Source organism: Rhipicephalus microplus, chromosome 1, assembly GCF_043290135.1.
Source record: "Rhipicephalus microplus isolate Deutch F79 chromosome 1, USDA_Rmic, whole genome shotgun sequence".
In the NCBI taxonomy this organism is placed as follows: Eukaryota; Metazoa; Arthropoda; class Arachnida; order Ixodida; family Ixodidae; genus Rhipicephalus; species Rhipicephalus microplus.
The window spans coordinates 23855230-23872315 of NC_134700.1; the positions used below are offsets into that span (position 1 = coordinate 23855230).

The 17086-nt window shown below is 45.7% G+C and overlaps 1 protein-coding gene across 12 annotated transcripts in view; it reads left to right on the forward strand.

Annotated features, from left to right (window-relative positions):
• Positions 1 to 17086, forward strand: part of LOC119178046 (uncharacterized) — an 831732-nt gene that overhangs the window by 181139 nt on the left and 633507 nt on the right. For 5 of the 12 annotated variants that reach the window (XM_075869282.1, XM_075869310.1, XM_075869301.1 and 2 more), the window contains exon 2: positions 5322 to 5538. The exons of 6 other annotated variants lie outside the window; for them this stretch is intronic. In XM_075869282.1, coding sequence (XP_075725397.1) covers positions 5387 to 5538 — 152 coding nt within the window. In that variant the 5' untranslated portion in view covers positions 5322 to 5386. Of the gene's footprint in view, positions 1 to 378; positions 516 to 5321; positions 5539 to 17086 lie in introns of those variants that run through there. One more of the 12 variants, XM_075869245.1, reaches the window with a different exon arrangement.

Genomic DNA, 17086 nt, shown 5'->3' on the forward strand with positions numbered 1-17086 from the left:
TGCAAATCGGAATCGGCAACCAATCGTCCCGTTCAATGGCGCCACCAGTCCAAGCATGGATCCTCGACAAGATGCCATTCGCCCTACCGCCATCGTCAACAGCCAGCCAGCGGCCTATAAAGGAGCAGCGAATACCCCCCGCGCGCTGTGGGCTCGGTGGCACTGCCATGATGCGGTCCACTAATCCGCTTCTGTTCATCATGCAGATTATGACGTCCTTCGTCATGCGAATGTTGCTGCCCTTTCCCGCGGAATCAACGAGCGCTTCGTTGGCCAAGGCGAACCCGTGCACCAGCTGTGTCATCAATTTGCAAATCGGAATCGGCAACCAATCGTCCCGTTCAATGGCGCCACCAGTCCAAGCATGGATCCTCGACAAGATGCCATTCGCCCTACCGCCATCGTCAACAGCCAGCCAGCGGCCTATAAAGGAGCAGCGAATACCCCCCGCGCGCTGTGGGCTCGGTGGCACTGCCATGATGCGGTCCACTTATCCGCTTCTGTTCATCATGCAGGTCTGTAAATCTCATCCTCTTTTCGCTAAAAAAACAAGTAATTATTGTCTTGTGCAGCTACCGAGCCCGCAGTGCTGCTTTTCCATTGTTTTTCAGTGTCTTTCCGTGATTAGATCCCTATTATTGCTTTCCGGTGATATTGAAAGCAATCCTGGTCCAGATAATGCCGCGCTGCTTGCCGAAATGAAGAAGATTTCCGCTGGTCAGGCTAAGATGATCGCTGAAATGCAGGAACTAAAGAACCAATCTATGGCTACGACCGCGTTACTGGACACGTTAAGTAAAAGGCTGACGGACCTCGAGGGTAATTACCAAAGTGTGATAGCCTTGCAAGGAGACATGCAATCTATACAGGCAGACAGCGAACGTACGGCGCAGCTGATCCATAAACTGGAAGCGCGTGTAGACGATGCTGAAAACAGATCTAGGCGAAATAATTTGGTTTTCTACGGCCTTCCAGATCCGTCTGCATCAGAGCCATCATCAGATTCTGAAAAAATTATTTTACGTCATTGCTCAGATTACCTAAAGGTACAGCTTGAGCCCAAGGATATGGAGCGGGCACACCGAATTGGTCGGCATTCCTGTAACCGCAAACGCCCAATTATAGTAAAATTTGTGTCTTATAAAACGAAGGAAGCTGTTCTTTCAAAAGGACGTAACTTCAAAGGCACTGACTTTAGCGTCGCAGAAGATTTTTCACCAGCTGTTAGGAACGCCCGTAAACACCTTGTCGCCTTCGCTAAAGATAAATCTGCACCCTATTCCTTGCGTTTCAAAACGCTGTTCATGGGCCCAAAGCGGTACGTATACGATGAAGCTTCTCAAACAGTCAAAGAAGCATAGCAACCACAAATCGAGACAAAATTAATCCGTCGTCCGAAACCAACAGGCAAGTCACGTCTTCCCATCTCAGTAATCTTCACTAATATACGCAGCTTCATTTCAAAACGTGAACATGTGTCCAACCTTGTGCTGACATCTAAAAGCAACATGTTAATTCTTACCGAAACTTGGCTTAGCGACCACATTTCAGATTCGGAAGTACTGACAGATTTGCCTAATTTCAGTCTGTTTCGTGCTGACCGACCGAATGCACGAGGCGGAGGTGTCCTCATAGCTGCCAGCCAGGAACTATCGTGCTCTGTTCTTAGTATCAGGTCGAACTTAGAACTACTTTTCATTCATTGTCACGCCGCTCCACAATCAGTACTTGTGGGCGTTTGCTATAGACCCCCCCACAGTAGCCCAGCTTTTGCCATTGAGCTAAACAATGCACTCTTCGAAATAACATCGAAGCACACCAAGGCTAGCCTTCTCCTTTTCGGAGACTTCAATTTTCCAGACATTAATTGGCACAACTTATCTCCCCACTTAGTAAACGAGACGGAGGTAAAAAACTTTCTTGACGTTTGTCTTGATTTTAATCTTAGTCAACTAGTGTCTCAACCAACGCGTATCACGGAAAACACAGCTAACGTATTAGATTTAATACTAACAAACCAACCAGACAAATTATCATCGATCGCCTACCTAAAAGAAATCAGTGATCATAAGGTCATTCACGCGTCCTTTAACTTTGGGGCAGTTCCGCGCTTGAAAGTACAAAAAACTATACATCTTTACAAGAAAGCAAACTACAAAGCTATGTACGATAACCTGTGTGAGTTTTTAGTTTCATTTGAAACGTCTTTCAATAAACGCACTATCCATACAAATTGGCAAATATTTAAAGAAAAAATTAACAGCCTAGCAGACAGATACATCCCAAGGATAGTGATAGGAACGCAACCAGAAAAACCATGGTTCAGCAATTCTTTAAAAAGGTTGGATAACAAAAAGAAACGTTTATACCGAGCAGCAAAAGGTACCACAAATGTATGCGCATGGGATAAATATTACACAGCGGAACGCGCATACTTGTCAGCTGTTCGGGAAGCAAAAAAAACGTACTTTCACGAAGACCTACCCAAGATGCTGGTCAACAATCCAAGGAAATTTTGGCAGGTGATTAATCCTCGAGATATAAACAGCAACACGCTAATTAACGAAGACGGTGAAACGGTCGACGACGTGGAGTGCGCTAACATTTTCAATGCAGCTTTCGCGTCAGTATTCACCAAAGAAGTTAGCTTACCATTTCCTTCTACAGCGTCAAGCACACCTAATACCATGCCAGTTATAACTTTCCATGTTGATGGTATTTCCTCTTTAATTGACAATCTCAAACTATCATCTTCAGCCGGAGTAGACAACATAAACTCAAAAGTGTTAAAAAATACTAAAGATATCAGTGCTGCTTATTTATGTCTATTGTTTTCTCAGTCACTTTCCACAGGCACCATACCTCATGACTGGACGGTGGGAAGGGTTGTTCCAATCTATAAATCAGGGGACAAGAATTCCCCACTTAACTATCGCCCCATTTCACTTACAAGCGTACCTTGCAAAATCATGGAACATGTCATTTATACAGAAATCATGAAATTTTTAGACTCGAATAAATACTTTCATCCTTCACAGCACGGATTTCGCAAAGGGTTTTCTTGCGAAACCCAATTGGCAGCGTTTCTGCATGATCTTCACACAAATCTCGATACTAACCTACAGACAGACGCGATATTTTTAGACTTTGCGAAGGCGTTCGATAAGGTACCACATCAACGATTGCTACTAAAACTATCTTTGGCAAATGTACACCCCGACGTCTTACGATGGATTGAAGCATTCCTTAATAACCGCTCACAGTTTGTCTTTATTAACAACAGCACCTCTGACTCCCTGCGTGTAACTTCCGGTGTTCCTCAAGGATCTGTTCTCGGGCCTCTCCTCTTTTTAATATATATTAACGATCTACCTGGTCATGTAACCTGTAATATCCGTATGTTTGCGGATGATTGCGTCATTTACAAAACCATTACTAATACATCTCACCAAATTTCTCTTCAGGCAAATATTAACCGTCTGCAACAATGGTGTGACTGTTGGCTAATGACACTAAACCCCGCTAAGTGTAAAGTTGTGACATTCTCCCGTCGACGTAACCCTCTGTCCTATTCATATTCAATCAATAACATATCATTAGAAGCTTCGCCCTCATACAAATACCTCGGTGTTACCCTAACTAAAGATTTATCTTGGAACGCACATATCACTAACGTCATCTCATCTTCTAATAAATCACTTGGTTTCCTTAAACGCCACCTAAAACAAGCCCCAAAGCATGTTAGATTACTAGCCTATCAAACCATAATCCGCCCTAAACTCGAATACGCATGCGCAGTATGGAGCCCCCACCAAACATATTTAAGCAACGCTCTCGAAACCGTGCAAAACCGTGCTGTAAGGTTCATACACTCTCAATATTCATATCATGTCAGCGTGTCTTTATTGCGAAAGGACTTAGGTCTGCCGACCCTTGCCCATCGTCGCCGTGTTTTATCACTATCTCTTTTTCATAAGTTTTATCATTGTTCGCTCAATCAAACGCCGTACATTATTCCCCCTGGCAGAACATCGCATCGAACTGGGCACATCAACCATGTGGGCCGCCCCCGCACTCGTACTACTACCTTTTCAGGTTCTTTTTTCTTTCGCACAGCCATAGATTGGAACAGCCTGCCTCACCAAATTGCCGCCCTAACCAGCGCACCCGCATTCATGCAAGAGATATCTCATCATTTTTCAGAATAACAATTACTGGATGTCATTTTTCATCTTTCCAACTGATTGTATATACCACAAAATCATGTAAACCATATTTCCACGTCATGTTTAATAAATGCTTATTCAAATGTCATTTCTAACAATGTATAATGAACATATGTAAACCCACCCCTTATGTAATGCCCCTGTTGGGCTTTTAAGGTAATAAAATGAAATGAAATGAAATCAGTTAAAGCGCACGAATAAACAGAAAGGAAGAGAGGACAAGCGCTTGTCCTCTCTTCTTTTTTGTTTATTTGTGCGCTTTAACTGATAGTCTTATGAGAGCTTAATTTACTCACTCAGGGGTGGAACAGCTGTGCCATTGGCGCCATTGTGCGTCAAACCACCCTCTCTGCGCTTAACTTTGTTGTCAGCACCGTACTGCACTGCAGCACCCTAATTTTAGCCGCAAGGTGCCTTGTGTCTGATAACATGGCTAAAACATGGGGTTTTTGCTTCATAGAAATGTTTATAGTTGCGGTGTCATCATAGCTATGATCGCTTCTACAGCTTCTGTGAACTTTGACTGTAATGTCGTGATAGCTGGTATGCGCGCTATCTCGACAGGCATCAGTAGAAATACATGACTTGCACATGACGCCAGTTTCTGTCTTCTAGTTTTGCATCCGCCATGGCCGGGCACATACGTCCCTGTCGCCGCGCAGTGTTTACGTCCGTGTGACGGATCTTTTGGCATAGTGCATGTGTTTTCATTGTTTGCCTTGCCTGTCTAGCTATAGATAATCGTGCAGGACATTGTCTTGCTTTCTTTCTTGAACTTGTCGGGCCAACACGGGCCAGATACAGGGAAAAAATAGCCCTGTGCGACGGCGTGGATGCGTATGAGCTGCTGGTTGGTGCTCAAGCAGCCCTCAATACAAGCCTGCTTCCGATGGTTCCCCACGTCAACATTATAAATTACTTATTATTGTTGACTAATTTTGTTTTGCTTGACCAGGTCAAAGCATACAAGTCGCTAGTCTCTCACAATTATTTCGCTAGTGGATGGGTTCGGTACATCACAGCCAAGAAGTTGCCTTCTCAGTGTGTCCTCATACTTAGTCAGGCGAGTGTTAGTGTGCTCCGTATTTCACACAGTGAAACTCTAGCCTGGAGTAGCAGTGCTGGTTGGGCAACACGGATCTACCGTGTCGGCCGCGTCCATGGCGTCGCAAGCACTGGGTGAAGCAGCTTCGCATGAGTCACCTACAGTAGCCCTTGTCACCACCCGCATTTTACAGCGCTCAAACCGTGCAGATTTCGAAGCCGGCTGTTCTGGACAACCATGGCCCAACGTGTTCGGCACCCAGTCAGGGTACGTGTCATCAAAAAGGTTGGCGGACCTTCCTCAAAAGCAAAGCGCGTTTGCTGTGTTCAATGAGATGCATCACCTTTCGACAAAAATTTACTTCGGGCTTGACGAACCCATTCACGGCAATTCACTGAGCGAAATTGTGAGGAGATCCAGAACATAACTTGCCTGTTAAAAAGTGACGCCTGCATACACGAACGTTGTACAGTGTTTTAAGGTCATTCCGGTTGATGTGTGCAAGCCATGTCCTCCTTTATCTCTTGGACAGCTCTTTTGTGTGGTCGCACTGGTGTTTTACTAGCTTGAGCAAGCAAAACATTCCCAGGTCGGATCCATCACGGTGCGACTTGCACTTGCTTCGCGCGCTGCAGCCAAATGCCACACAAATCACCATTGCGACGTACCACGTTTACGAGAGATGCGAGTGCAGCACAGCTTGACTTGGTGTCGTCTGCTGCCATGTGCTCGACCATGGCGGCGCTTACCGAGATCGTATTTCAGAGTTACGCAGTGAGACGTAGTTGCAAGTTATCTATAGCTCGTAAACCCTTCTACATGCTTTGCTCTCAATGCGAAGAGACCGTGCTAAAAGAGCATCTCCTCAGCGATTTGTAGTGTTATGCATTACGAGATCCAGAAGAGTTAGCTGCCGCCCTTATACCTATTTCACACGGGCACTGAAAAATCTTTTAAGCAAGAAAGCTTTTTTTGAAAAAGAGTTCTACATGCAGACACACGACAGAGAGCAATCTCTTTTTTACAAGTGGTTTTTTCTGTAAACAGCGTTTGACAAACTATTTTATAGTGGTAAAGGAGTAAGTAGCCTTGAAACTAGTGAGCGCCAGCAATTTGCAACACGGCAGCACTTATGCAGGCTTGACCGCCCACTTCAATCCAAACTTGCGTTTGACGCTTACCCAGAGTGCTCACAGAAACAAATGAATGGTGTAATTAGCTATCGCTTTCTGCCATCTCACGATCAGGATAAAGTATTAGGTAGGCGCTTTTGTCATTAGTGAGATAAGCTGTTTTATTAGTCACACTTGCTAAACCGAAAGCACTGAGAAACTGATAGTGATTATGGTAGGGTGGTGTAGTCATAAACACATTGCTTCCGAAGTTCTAAGACATAAATTGAAAGCAAATACAAGCAAAAATTTGGAACTCGTCGGCCACAGAGAACACGACAACCTGATAAACTCGAAGCGGAGGGCACCATGGTCGATGGCTGCAACCATATTTTAATTTTTTTGATGCTGCCGTTTGCTCGACGAACGTGTCGGGCCAATGTTGGCAGACACAATCTGGGAAAAAATTATAGAACGCTTTGGGAATATTACTTGTTGACACTCGTATTCATACCTTGTAATTTTGCATAAGCGGAAAAAGCGTGCTCAGCAGTCGTATGTGTAGTCGGCATTGCAGTAGTCCGGGGACCAAGCAGCCGGTGGGGAATGAAAAAAGCCATGTCTGCAGTGGCCGGAGGGGGACACCTACAGTTTATTCGGTCTGTTGGAAGATAAACGCTTTCTTAACTAGTGTAACACACCTTCACATTTGGGTTTCTTCATTTGTTATTTTTAAATTGATTTAAAGGAGTGAGAAACGCAACCAATCTTTAATTTGTATAATGAGATATATTGTTTTATTTTAATTGCGTCTCTTTGAAGTGCAAGTGCCTTGCTTTTGGTAGCGTCTTCGAAAGAAAACACTAAAAGGAGATCGTTGGTACCGTGTCCCTGCGCCGCAATGCCTTTTTCTTAAAAATATCTCAACTTCGTAAAAGACCGCTTACGTAAAAGACTTTTTGTGCGCCCGTGTGACACAGGTAATACTACTTCGCACAACATCACAATTTATTGCTATCGCATTCATTTTGTCGCCTTTGTGGTGAAACACAGATTTTTCCTATAACATGATGGCAGCATTCATAAAATAAATAAAATAAAAGACAACGGTAATAATGTTCAAAAGAAGTGGGTGTGGCGTCAGGCTCCCGGAACAACCTAGTAAAGGCAGGTGCACAGAACTGTTCATCAAGTGCACGCACACATTCTCATTCATTTTGCTGCTGTGCTGCATGATATGGCACTTTCGGACTTGGAAGTTGACGCTTGCGCATTCAGGTTTAGAAAATGGGTGGCAGTACATAGCTAAAGTGGTCACAGGTGCATCGCAAGGTGTCACGAATGAATGGAGAAGTCAGCAGTTATACTTCAGAATTGTGCGGGAATATGTGTGAGGTGTACCAAAAATGCCCAATTTTTAGAGGTCTTAAATTTTAATAATCTTTTTATAATATATGAGGGTGAAGTCAAGTATCCTGTTTACAATCCTAGATAATTCCTGCCAAGTTACAATGTGCCAAACATGACTAACTCAGCATTGTGGCTGCGCTATTGATCTAGTGCTGTGAATCAGACACAGGGTGTTTACAAATAATTATATCTGATGTAATCCCAAAGCAACTGTTGAAAGTGGAAATTCTATATCTTATGTTACAGTGAAACTTCGATTATACGTCCCCCAGTGTCGCGACAACCCATATTTCACGACGAATCGGTTTGCTCTTGGCAATGTCGCCATGGTAGTAATGTACAGTATAGACCGCTTATTATAAAAGTCGTGGGAGTCGTGAAAATCCGCACTATAAGCGGTACCCTATTATAACCAAAGCAACCATTTTCAAGGCCCACAGTTGCACAAAAAAGTGTTGAGCACGCAGCCTCGTGTGTCCGAAAATTGGAGCGTGTGATGTGTGATGCTTACAACCATTCAAGTTTCCAAACATGAAAAAAATTGGTGACCAAAGAACCACACTGCCAACAAGATGAAGCAAAAGGTGGGGGGGGGAGGGGGCTTAACAAGAGAAAGCAACATCGTAGAAATTGGCTGATTTTTTCTTAGTTACTCTTTTGTGCCAAAAATTGTATAGTACCGAAATACCGAAATTCCTAAATCATTTTGGCCTAAAAAAAAAAAAATTCCAGCATATAAGCAAATTTTCCCAAGCATTTCACCTTTTAGCATAACCGCATTTATCCATTCCTTGCAATGAGAGATGAGCAATAAAAAGCACTACGAAGAGGATAACGCATGTGTAGACAGGTAAATAATGTTACTGTACAATTTAGCTTAGTATTGGCTAAATGCAGTATTTGAGAAATGTTGCCTCAGTACAGCAATGATGTTTTGGTAATCTGCTCCATACTTGCGCGAGAAGGTCTGTCTGGCTGCTTCAAGCCTGCCACAAAAGGCACTTATTATTGCTCCCAGGACTGCTCCTAAACCCATGTAGCTTGTTCCACCCGTGTACATGCTGCATACTTTTTTCAAGCTCTCTACTTGCACAGATGAGCCAGCGTAAAAATCAGGTCTCCACTTGGTTTGATTGCTACCGAAGGTTGTTGTGACACATGCTTAACCTAGTCATGCGCTTGCGAGGGTTGATTTCACTGAATGCGCTGTGCGCCATAGTAGACGTAGCACAAACCACTGTGGGTAATGCGAACGATGTGAGCACCACCCACAGCACCTATCAGGACCTGTCGAGTATTCCCCATTAGCTGTAGCTGAAAAAAAAAATTGTTGTCAAAGAAACTCACTTTGTCATTGAAAAGTGGACTTAGACAAGGACCAACACTAATGCCTGTCGCACTGAACTTGACAAGGACCGCAGCGTCTGCCAAGCACATGGGTGCTTGCTATTGGCCGTGAGATCGAGTGGAGTCGCCACCACGTGGCAACTGGCTGAAGCGCGCAAGTGTGGATTGCTCTGTGCATCGCCTGCTAGCCACGTCGTGTTTCTCTGTGCGCGTTTGTCATACGCATTCTCAAAGGGTGGTTTGTCCGGTTATCTCAGCGCGAGTGTAACTGCTTGTACGTAAGCTTGAAGTGACCTATTGTGATGATGCAGGATCGACGAGCACACAAAGCTCTTCAAACAAATACGCTTTATCGATCACAGGACAAAGACTGCAACGTCTTCTTCTTCTCTACCCTTGGCCAAGGACACTCTTGCTGCTTAGTTGTCGCTACTACTGGCACATACACACGTCATTATTCCCCCTTTAAAAAAAACATCGCCCCAATGTTAAACGTTCAAAAAGCAAGGCAAAACCAAAACTGCACAGTTAGTCACTGAAAGTAAGGCTTCATCCGAAGCACGTGGGCAATCTCTGGTGAATGTCTGCGGTGCTTCGGACACTGAATGCCGTCCGGAACAACCACGTGGACAATCTCTGGGGAATGTCTGCGGCGCTTCGGACACTGAACGCCGTCCGGAACAACCTCGCAGATGACATCACTGATACGTCGCAGAACCTTGTAGGGTCCGAAGTACCTTCACCAGAGCTTTTAGTTGAGCCCAAGATGATGAATGGGTGTCCAGACCCACACTTTGCCCACATTGTATATGATGGTTCTGTGCTGGAGATTGTAATGTTTGGCGGCATCGTCTTATTGTTTTGTGATTTGCAGCCTAGCAAATTTCTCTGCTCAACTTCCTCTGCTCGCTGGGTAAACTCTTTGGTGACCGTCCCATTATCATGATTTTCATGAGGGAGCATCGCATTTAATGTTGTCGTAACTTCGCGTCCGTAAAGGAGACTGAAGGGTGTCTTCCGAGTGGTCTCCTGATGAGCCGTGTTGTACGCGAAGGTGACGTGGGGCAATATGTTGTCCCAGTTCTTGTGCTCTACATCTACGCACATGCTTATCATGTTAGCCAGCGTCTTGTTGAGACATTTGGTGAGCCCGTTTGTCTGGGGATGATACGCCATTGTCTTCCTGTGACCTGTACCACTTAATCTGAAAACGGTGTCCAAAAGCTTGGCCATGAATGCAGTACCTCGGTCGGTGATGACTATTGCGGGAGCACCGTATCTTAAAACGATGGCTTCGATGAAAAATTGCGCCGCATCAGCTGCCATTGCGCATTGCGGAGCGCCTGTCTCCGCGTATCCGGTCAGGTAATCTGTGGTGACAATTATCCACCTGTTTCCAATGGCAGACTTTGGGAAGGGGCGCAGAAAATTTATGCCAATTGGTGTGAATGGTGTCGCCGGCACTCGGACAGGCTCCAGCAGGCCAGCTGGTTTGATGGATGGCGGCTTGCGACGCTGGCAGTCTAGACATGCCTGCACGTAAGTTTTGACAACTTCGGCAAGTCCTGGCCAGTAATAGTTGTGCCTTATCCTCGGCAATGTTCTTGCGTAACTCAAGTGACTAGCGGTAGGTTCATCGTGGCAGGCTTGCAGTACCTCACGGCGAAGCGAAGAAGGAACGACGAGCGAGTAGCTGGTGCCGGCTGGGGAAAAGTTCTTCTTATAAAGAACGTCATTCCGCAAGTAGTATGACGGCAGACCTCTCGAAAATAACTTCGGCACGCTATTCGTTGGCCCTTGTAGGTAATTTATGAGTGGTAGCAGTTCAGGGTCGTCGCGCTGCTGTTGAGAAAACGCGGCAGTGTCCACAATTCCCAAAAAGGCCGTGTCGTCGTCATCCGGCGATGCCGTCTCAACAGGAGACCGAGAAAGACAGTCGGCATCGGTGTGCCGTTTTCCCGACTTGTAGGTAACAGTGAAGTCAAATTCTCGGAGCCGAAGACTCCAGCGTGCAAGACGACCACATGGATCTTTCAAGTTGATTAATCAACAGAGCGAGTGGTGATTGCTAATAACGGTGAAAGGGCGGCCGTACAAATTAGGACGAAACTTCACGACTGCCCACACCATTGCAAGACATTCTTTCTCCGTCGTAGTATAATTAGCTTCTGATCGGGACAGCGTCCCGCTGGTGTAGGCCATCACCTTTTCCATGTTGTCGTTCGTCTGTACGAGCAGTGCTCCAAGACCCACGTTACTAGCATCTGTATATAGTATTGTTGGCGCATCTTCATCGAAATGGGCGAGCACGGGCGGTGTTTGCATGCGCTGTCGAAGCTCATGAAATGCCCGCTGCTGGTCTTCGCCTCATGTGAAGAGATATCTTCAAGAGTAAGCTGTGTCAATGGCCGTGTAATGCGCGAAAAATTGTCAATAAACCGCTGGTAATAGGCACAGAGTCCCAAAAAACGTCGCACTGATGTTTTGTCTAATGGCGTCGGGAAATTCACCACGGCGGCGATTTTATCCGAGTCGGATCGGATGCCTTGGCTGCTCATGATGTGACTGAGGAATTGAAGTTCGTGAAAGCCGAAGTGGCACTCTTCGGGTTTTAGACTAAGACCAGTTCAGCATATCGCTAGAAAAACTGCTTCAAGCCTTAGTCAATGGTCCTCAAAAGTCGCCGAAAAGACAATCGTTGTCGAGATACACCAAGCAGGTTTGCCACTTAAGTCCTGACAGAATCGTGTCTATCAGACGCTGGAATGTTGCTGGCGCCGAACACAAAACGGAAGGAAGTACCTGAAATTCATAAAGTCCATCAGGCGTAACGAAGGCGGTCTTCTCACTATCTTTCTCGTGCACTTCAATTTTTCAGTACCCGCTTTTCAAGTCCATGGACAAAAAGTAGCATTCTTTTCGTAGTCGGTCCAATGAATCATCAATACGCGGCAGAGGATAGACGTCTTTCTTTGTGATCTGATTTAGCTTCTGATAGTCGACGCAGAAATGCAAGCTGTCGTCCTTTTTTTTGACGAGTACTACTGATAATGCCCAAGGACTGTTAGATGGCCGAATAATACCATCTTCCAGCATCATTCTCACCTGTTTTTGAATTGCTTCACGCTCTTTTGGGGCCACGCGATAAGGATTTCGCCGGATGGGTCTGGCGTCTGAATTCGTGAGGATGCGCTGTTTCGTCAGTGCCGTTTGACCAACTCTTGATGTGGATGAGAAGCAGCCGTGGTACTTGTTGATCAGCGTGAGAAGGCGGTCTCGCTCAATGGGAGATAATGCTGGACTAACGTCGACAGATTTCGGTGTAGTGATAGTAGACGCTGCTGCTTCCTTTACTAAATGACAATCTTCTATTTGAGCGAGTTCGTCGAAATAGGCAATAGCTATGCCTTTAACTATGTGTCGGTGTTATCTGCTGAAATTTGTCATCAAGAGTTCAGCGCATCCATCAATAACAGTGATGACAGCCCTGGCAATATAAATGCCACTAGTGAATGCGAACTTCTTGATGTGTTCAGCGATGCCAGTACCGTTTTGTAAGATGTCGTAGTGCACTGATATGAGGGAGCAACTTCGTGGCAGCAGTATGACGTCGTCATTGGCAATACGGAAGCGAGGTGGTTTGTGTTCTTCATCAGTAGCAGTGTGCGAGCTTATTGAGAATGTTACGCTTCTGTCGTAGAGGTCAATCACAGCCCCGTATTCGCACAAGAAATTCATTCCCAATATGAGCTGTTTACAGCATCCGTGAAGAATTATGAGGGTAGCGACAAAGGTGGAGCCAGCGATAAAGAGTCGGGATGTGCACTTTCCAACCGGTGTCATCATCTGGCCTCCTGCAGTTCTTATATTGGGTCCATGCCATGGCATTTACACCTTCCTTAGTCTTTCGGCTAGCTGTAGGCTTATTATAGAAAAGTGGGAGCCAGTGTCCACAAGAGCCGTCACTTGGTGGCCGTCGATGTGAACGACGAGGTTAGCACTGATAACGTCGGTTACGTCAGCAGTTGTCTCATTCGTCGGATTAGTCGTTGTTGTGTTCTTCGGCATCGGTGGCTTAGAGCTGTCATTTGTCTGCAATCGAGGCTGTTCGTAATTTTGATTATTGGCAACCCCACCCCCTGAGGTCGCTACGTCTATTTTTCCCTTCGCTGGCTTGGGAACCTGCCCGTGGTGACATCAGCAAAATTGCGACGATTAGGTGAACTGGCCCGCGCAGAAGATGGAGAATGTGATCCGGTCATTACTGGAATCTGCGGAGGTGTGCTCACAGGAGCGTCGTTGTACATGCGTCTATCGTTGTACATAGCGTAATCAGGGTGGCGAGGAAATCTCAAGTACTGAGCGTTGCGATAAAGGCAAACTATGTAGACGTGCCCAGCTTCGCCACAATGAAAGCATACCAGTTGACGGTCAGTGGTACGACACAAATCAGTTTTCCGACGCTGGTAGGTAAGCGGGGATTCGCCACTGGGCCACGTTGTGGGGTTCTCTTGGCTATACGGCATTCGTCTTGTTGGAGAAATCGGTGAAGTTGGGAAGAAAGTCATCTGCGCTGAGAGCGGCTGTGTTTGCAGGGTTGGTGGTGGTCCAGTCATTGGAGTCTGCTGTGCCGAAAGTGCGACGATGGGGCATCAGACTGCATCAGCATAAGTAAGATGTCGTCGCACATCACCATAGCTGGATGAAGAGAGAGCCTGACAGACCTCATCCCGGACAACATTGGCGACAAAAGACAATGCCGGCGTCGGTTCAATAGCTGGAATTAAACCAAGCTGCCGAAGCTCCTCCCTCGAAATCTCCCGAATGACTTCTCGCAGAGGCCTGTCGTTGTCGGAGAGGCTCGCTGCAGCCGTAGCAGGACTACTCGCTCGAAATTTGACCGGATTGTGCTGGCGGTACTGTTGCTGTAGGGCCCGTTCAATAGCTGTGGCTTCTTTCGTGAACTCAGCTACAGTGGTTGGTGGATTTCTCACAAGCCCAACAAACAGTTGCTCCTTCACGCCTCGCATTAGATACCTTAACTTCCTGTCTTCTGGCATCTCGGAATCTGCTTGCCGAAAAGACGGGTCATGTCCTCGGCGAACATAGCAATGCTCTCATTTGGTTTTTGAATTCGAACTTCCAGAAGGCGTTGTGCATTGTCCTTTCTGTCGAGACTGGTAAAGGTGTCAATCAGCTTGTTGCGGAAGTCGTCCCTTGTAGCCAAGCTTCTTTCCCTGTTGATATACCACGTCTGGGCGTTGTGTTTCAGGTAGAAGTACTTATTCGCGAGCTTGTCTTCTGGGGTGGCCAACTGGTTGTACTTCGCACAGCGTTTGAACTGGTCCAGCCAGTCTTGGGCGTCTTCATAAGTCTCGCCATGAAAAAAAATCAGGAATCATGGAATTCTGTAGTGTCGTGTGCACTGGAGCTGCAGTGGCCATGGTGGCTGGACGAGGCAAGTGATTGCTGGCAGTTTCTCGAAGGGGATTGAGCTCAGGAGCCAGGCCTAGCAGACGGCGTCTGAAACGGTGGACTGGTGTGTCGACACATCGTAGCGATTCCGGGCTCGAATGTCGGGTCCTCGAAAGGGTGCCAAGCATGAAGACTACCCAGCACCTCCACCAGTGTGACGACGCAGGATCGACGAGCACACAAAGCACCTCGAACAAATACGTTTTATCGATCACAGGACAAAAAATGAAACTTCTTCTTCTTCTTCTCTACCCTCGGCCAAGGACACTTGCGGTGCTTCGTTGTCGCCGCCACTGGTACATGCGCGCGTATGTACCAGTGGTGAAAGCATTTGTTCTTGCTCGGCTGCTAATGCGGTGAGTGCAACTTTCCAGAGTGCTGTTTATTGTCATACCCTCCGTTCACCAGAATAATTTCAGAGCGGTTGATGTTTTTTTTGTTTCAAGCACATCATAAAATGCTCTTGGCACCCTGCCAAATATGAGGACTATTAAATGGTGTGTGAATGCAGTGTTTTAGTGACTCTGTTGTAAAATAAAAATAAAATGAAGCTCTAGGCCATGCACTTGCACGCTGTTGGTAGGTGTACAACTATGATACTGTAGTTTATCGATTATGTGAGGAGCCTTAGCCGTATTCAGTTGGCCGTGGTACCACTACATAAAAATATTACTAATCACGTAAGCTGTGACACTTCGGTACTTAAACTGTGCTTAAAACGGAGTTTTTGTGTGCAACTGTGTGCTTAGATTTAAGAACGCTTTAAAGAGCCCAGACATTCAAAATTCAAATGGCATGTCTTACATTTAATATTGTTTAAGTTCACTGCAAATCTCGTCTTTCATTTTTGTATGAAAATCATTTTTGTATAAAAAAAAAGAAAAAGAAACATACTTGTCCTATAAAATAACCAGAACTTTGTTGTAGCACTGTCATGCACCTATTCTATCGATGAAAGCTTTCTGCTGAATTCTTACAAGGTTCTTACATATGCGTATATGTGGTAAACGCAACGTAGCATAAAGCACTGTCAGCCACTTAGCTTTCCTGACTAGACTTATCGGCTGTCCCACATTTTATGGTGAACAGAATGAGTAAAAAAAATGCATATGTGTATAAGTGCGAACGGTGGTACTGAAATCATCGCATAGATATGCAGACTTTCTACAGTCTTTCTTTCTTCCTTTTTTGATTTATGCAGTTGAGAAAGAAGTAAATAAGTAGTTCAGTCATGCTACAGCAGTGCGTAGTAGGCTGAACACAAGCTAAAATCGTACTAACACACCAAAAGCGTGATTTACTACGAATGCGGGTAGACAGTCTACCAGGGCAAGCATCCCTTTGACCGGCAGAATGCGCTTTACTCACTGGTAACGGTAACGCTGTATAGGCCTTGTGCACTGTTTCAGTAGAAAGAAGCGTAGATATTACCAGTAAATGACAATCAACAAATTTTATTTTCCAATAGTCGGCTCAGACTGCACACAACAAAGCACAGTGGTGTGTATTTGTATAGGCACTGCCGACCACCTATCCACACTTTCGCGGACACGGTGCTGCCATCTAAAGCACGAACTCGTCACGAATAGTTCCCGCAACATCGAACACTATCTAACGCGCTTTCAGACATTCTTGCTAATGTATTAAGCCTTCACGATCACCTAAAGAGATAAACTAGTCAACCGTATCCTTTCGTTTTCAAGCCATTAAATATTTCTACGCATAGCAGCTGCATGCATGGTGTTCGCTTGTGCTTCATCATCTCATCTGCTGATTGTGGAGCTTGCTGCTGCAGTTGTGCCATTTGGACCGGAAGTTTGTTATGTGCTGCTCTCAGTGTATGGCGGATGCGAAGAGTTTGGCAACTGAACAGGTTCTGTAAATGTTGCTGCTCATAGAATAAAATTTTATTACGGAACTTTATTTAGGTCCAGGATTTGTTGTAGGTTTAATCGCCTTCAAAATTGTTGTAAGGCTCCTCCGAGTCAGTTACGAAAAATAGGTTGCAGCATTCCTCTTGAAGTCCACCGCGTTCTTCTGGCACTACAGCATCAACATCGGCTACACTGCTGTGCAGTGCATGTCGCCGTCTTCCAACCCATCGAGCGCATTACTAATGCTGCATCCTTTGAAGGATTGTGCCACTTTATCCTCAGGTACAGCGGCCTATGCCTCGGCAACAAAATCGAGCACATGTTGCCGCGACGGCTTCTTCAAGTTTCCTATTGGTGTTTGTGGTTCCTCACGCATATACTGCTCCCACGGATGTTGCACAGTGGACTTGAATGGCTTATTCCAATACACGTTGGCAGGCTGCAGGCAGCTCGTGTACCCCGCAGGCACGTAAAGCACATCGGTGTCGTACTCCTCAAAGGCATTTGGGGTGGCTTGTGTCTTATAAATGGGTGCCTAGTCGTACACTAGTAAGCGTCGCACGTCGTCGACGTTTACTAGACTCTCCACAGCCATTC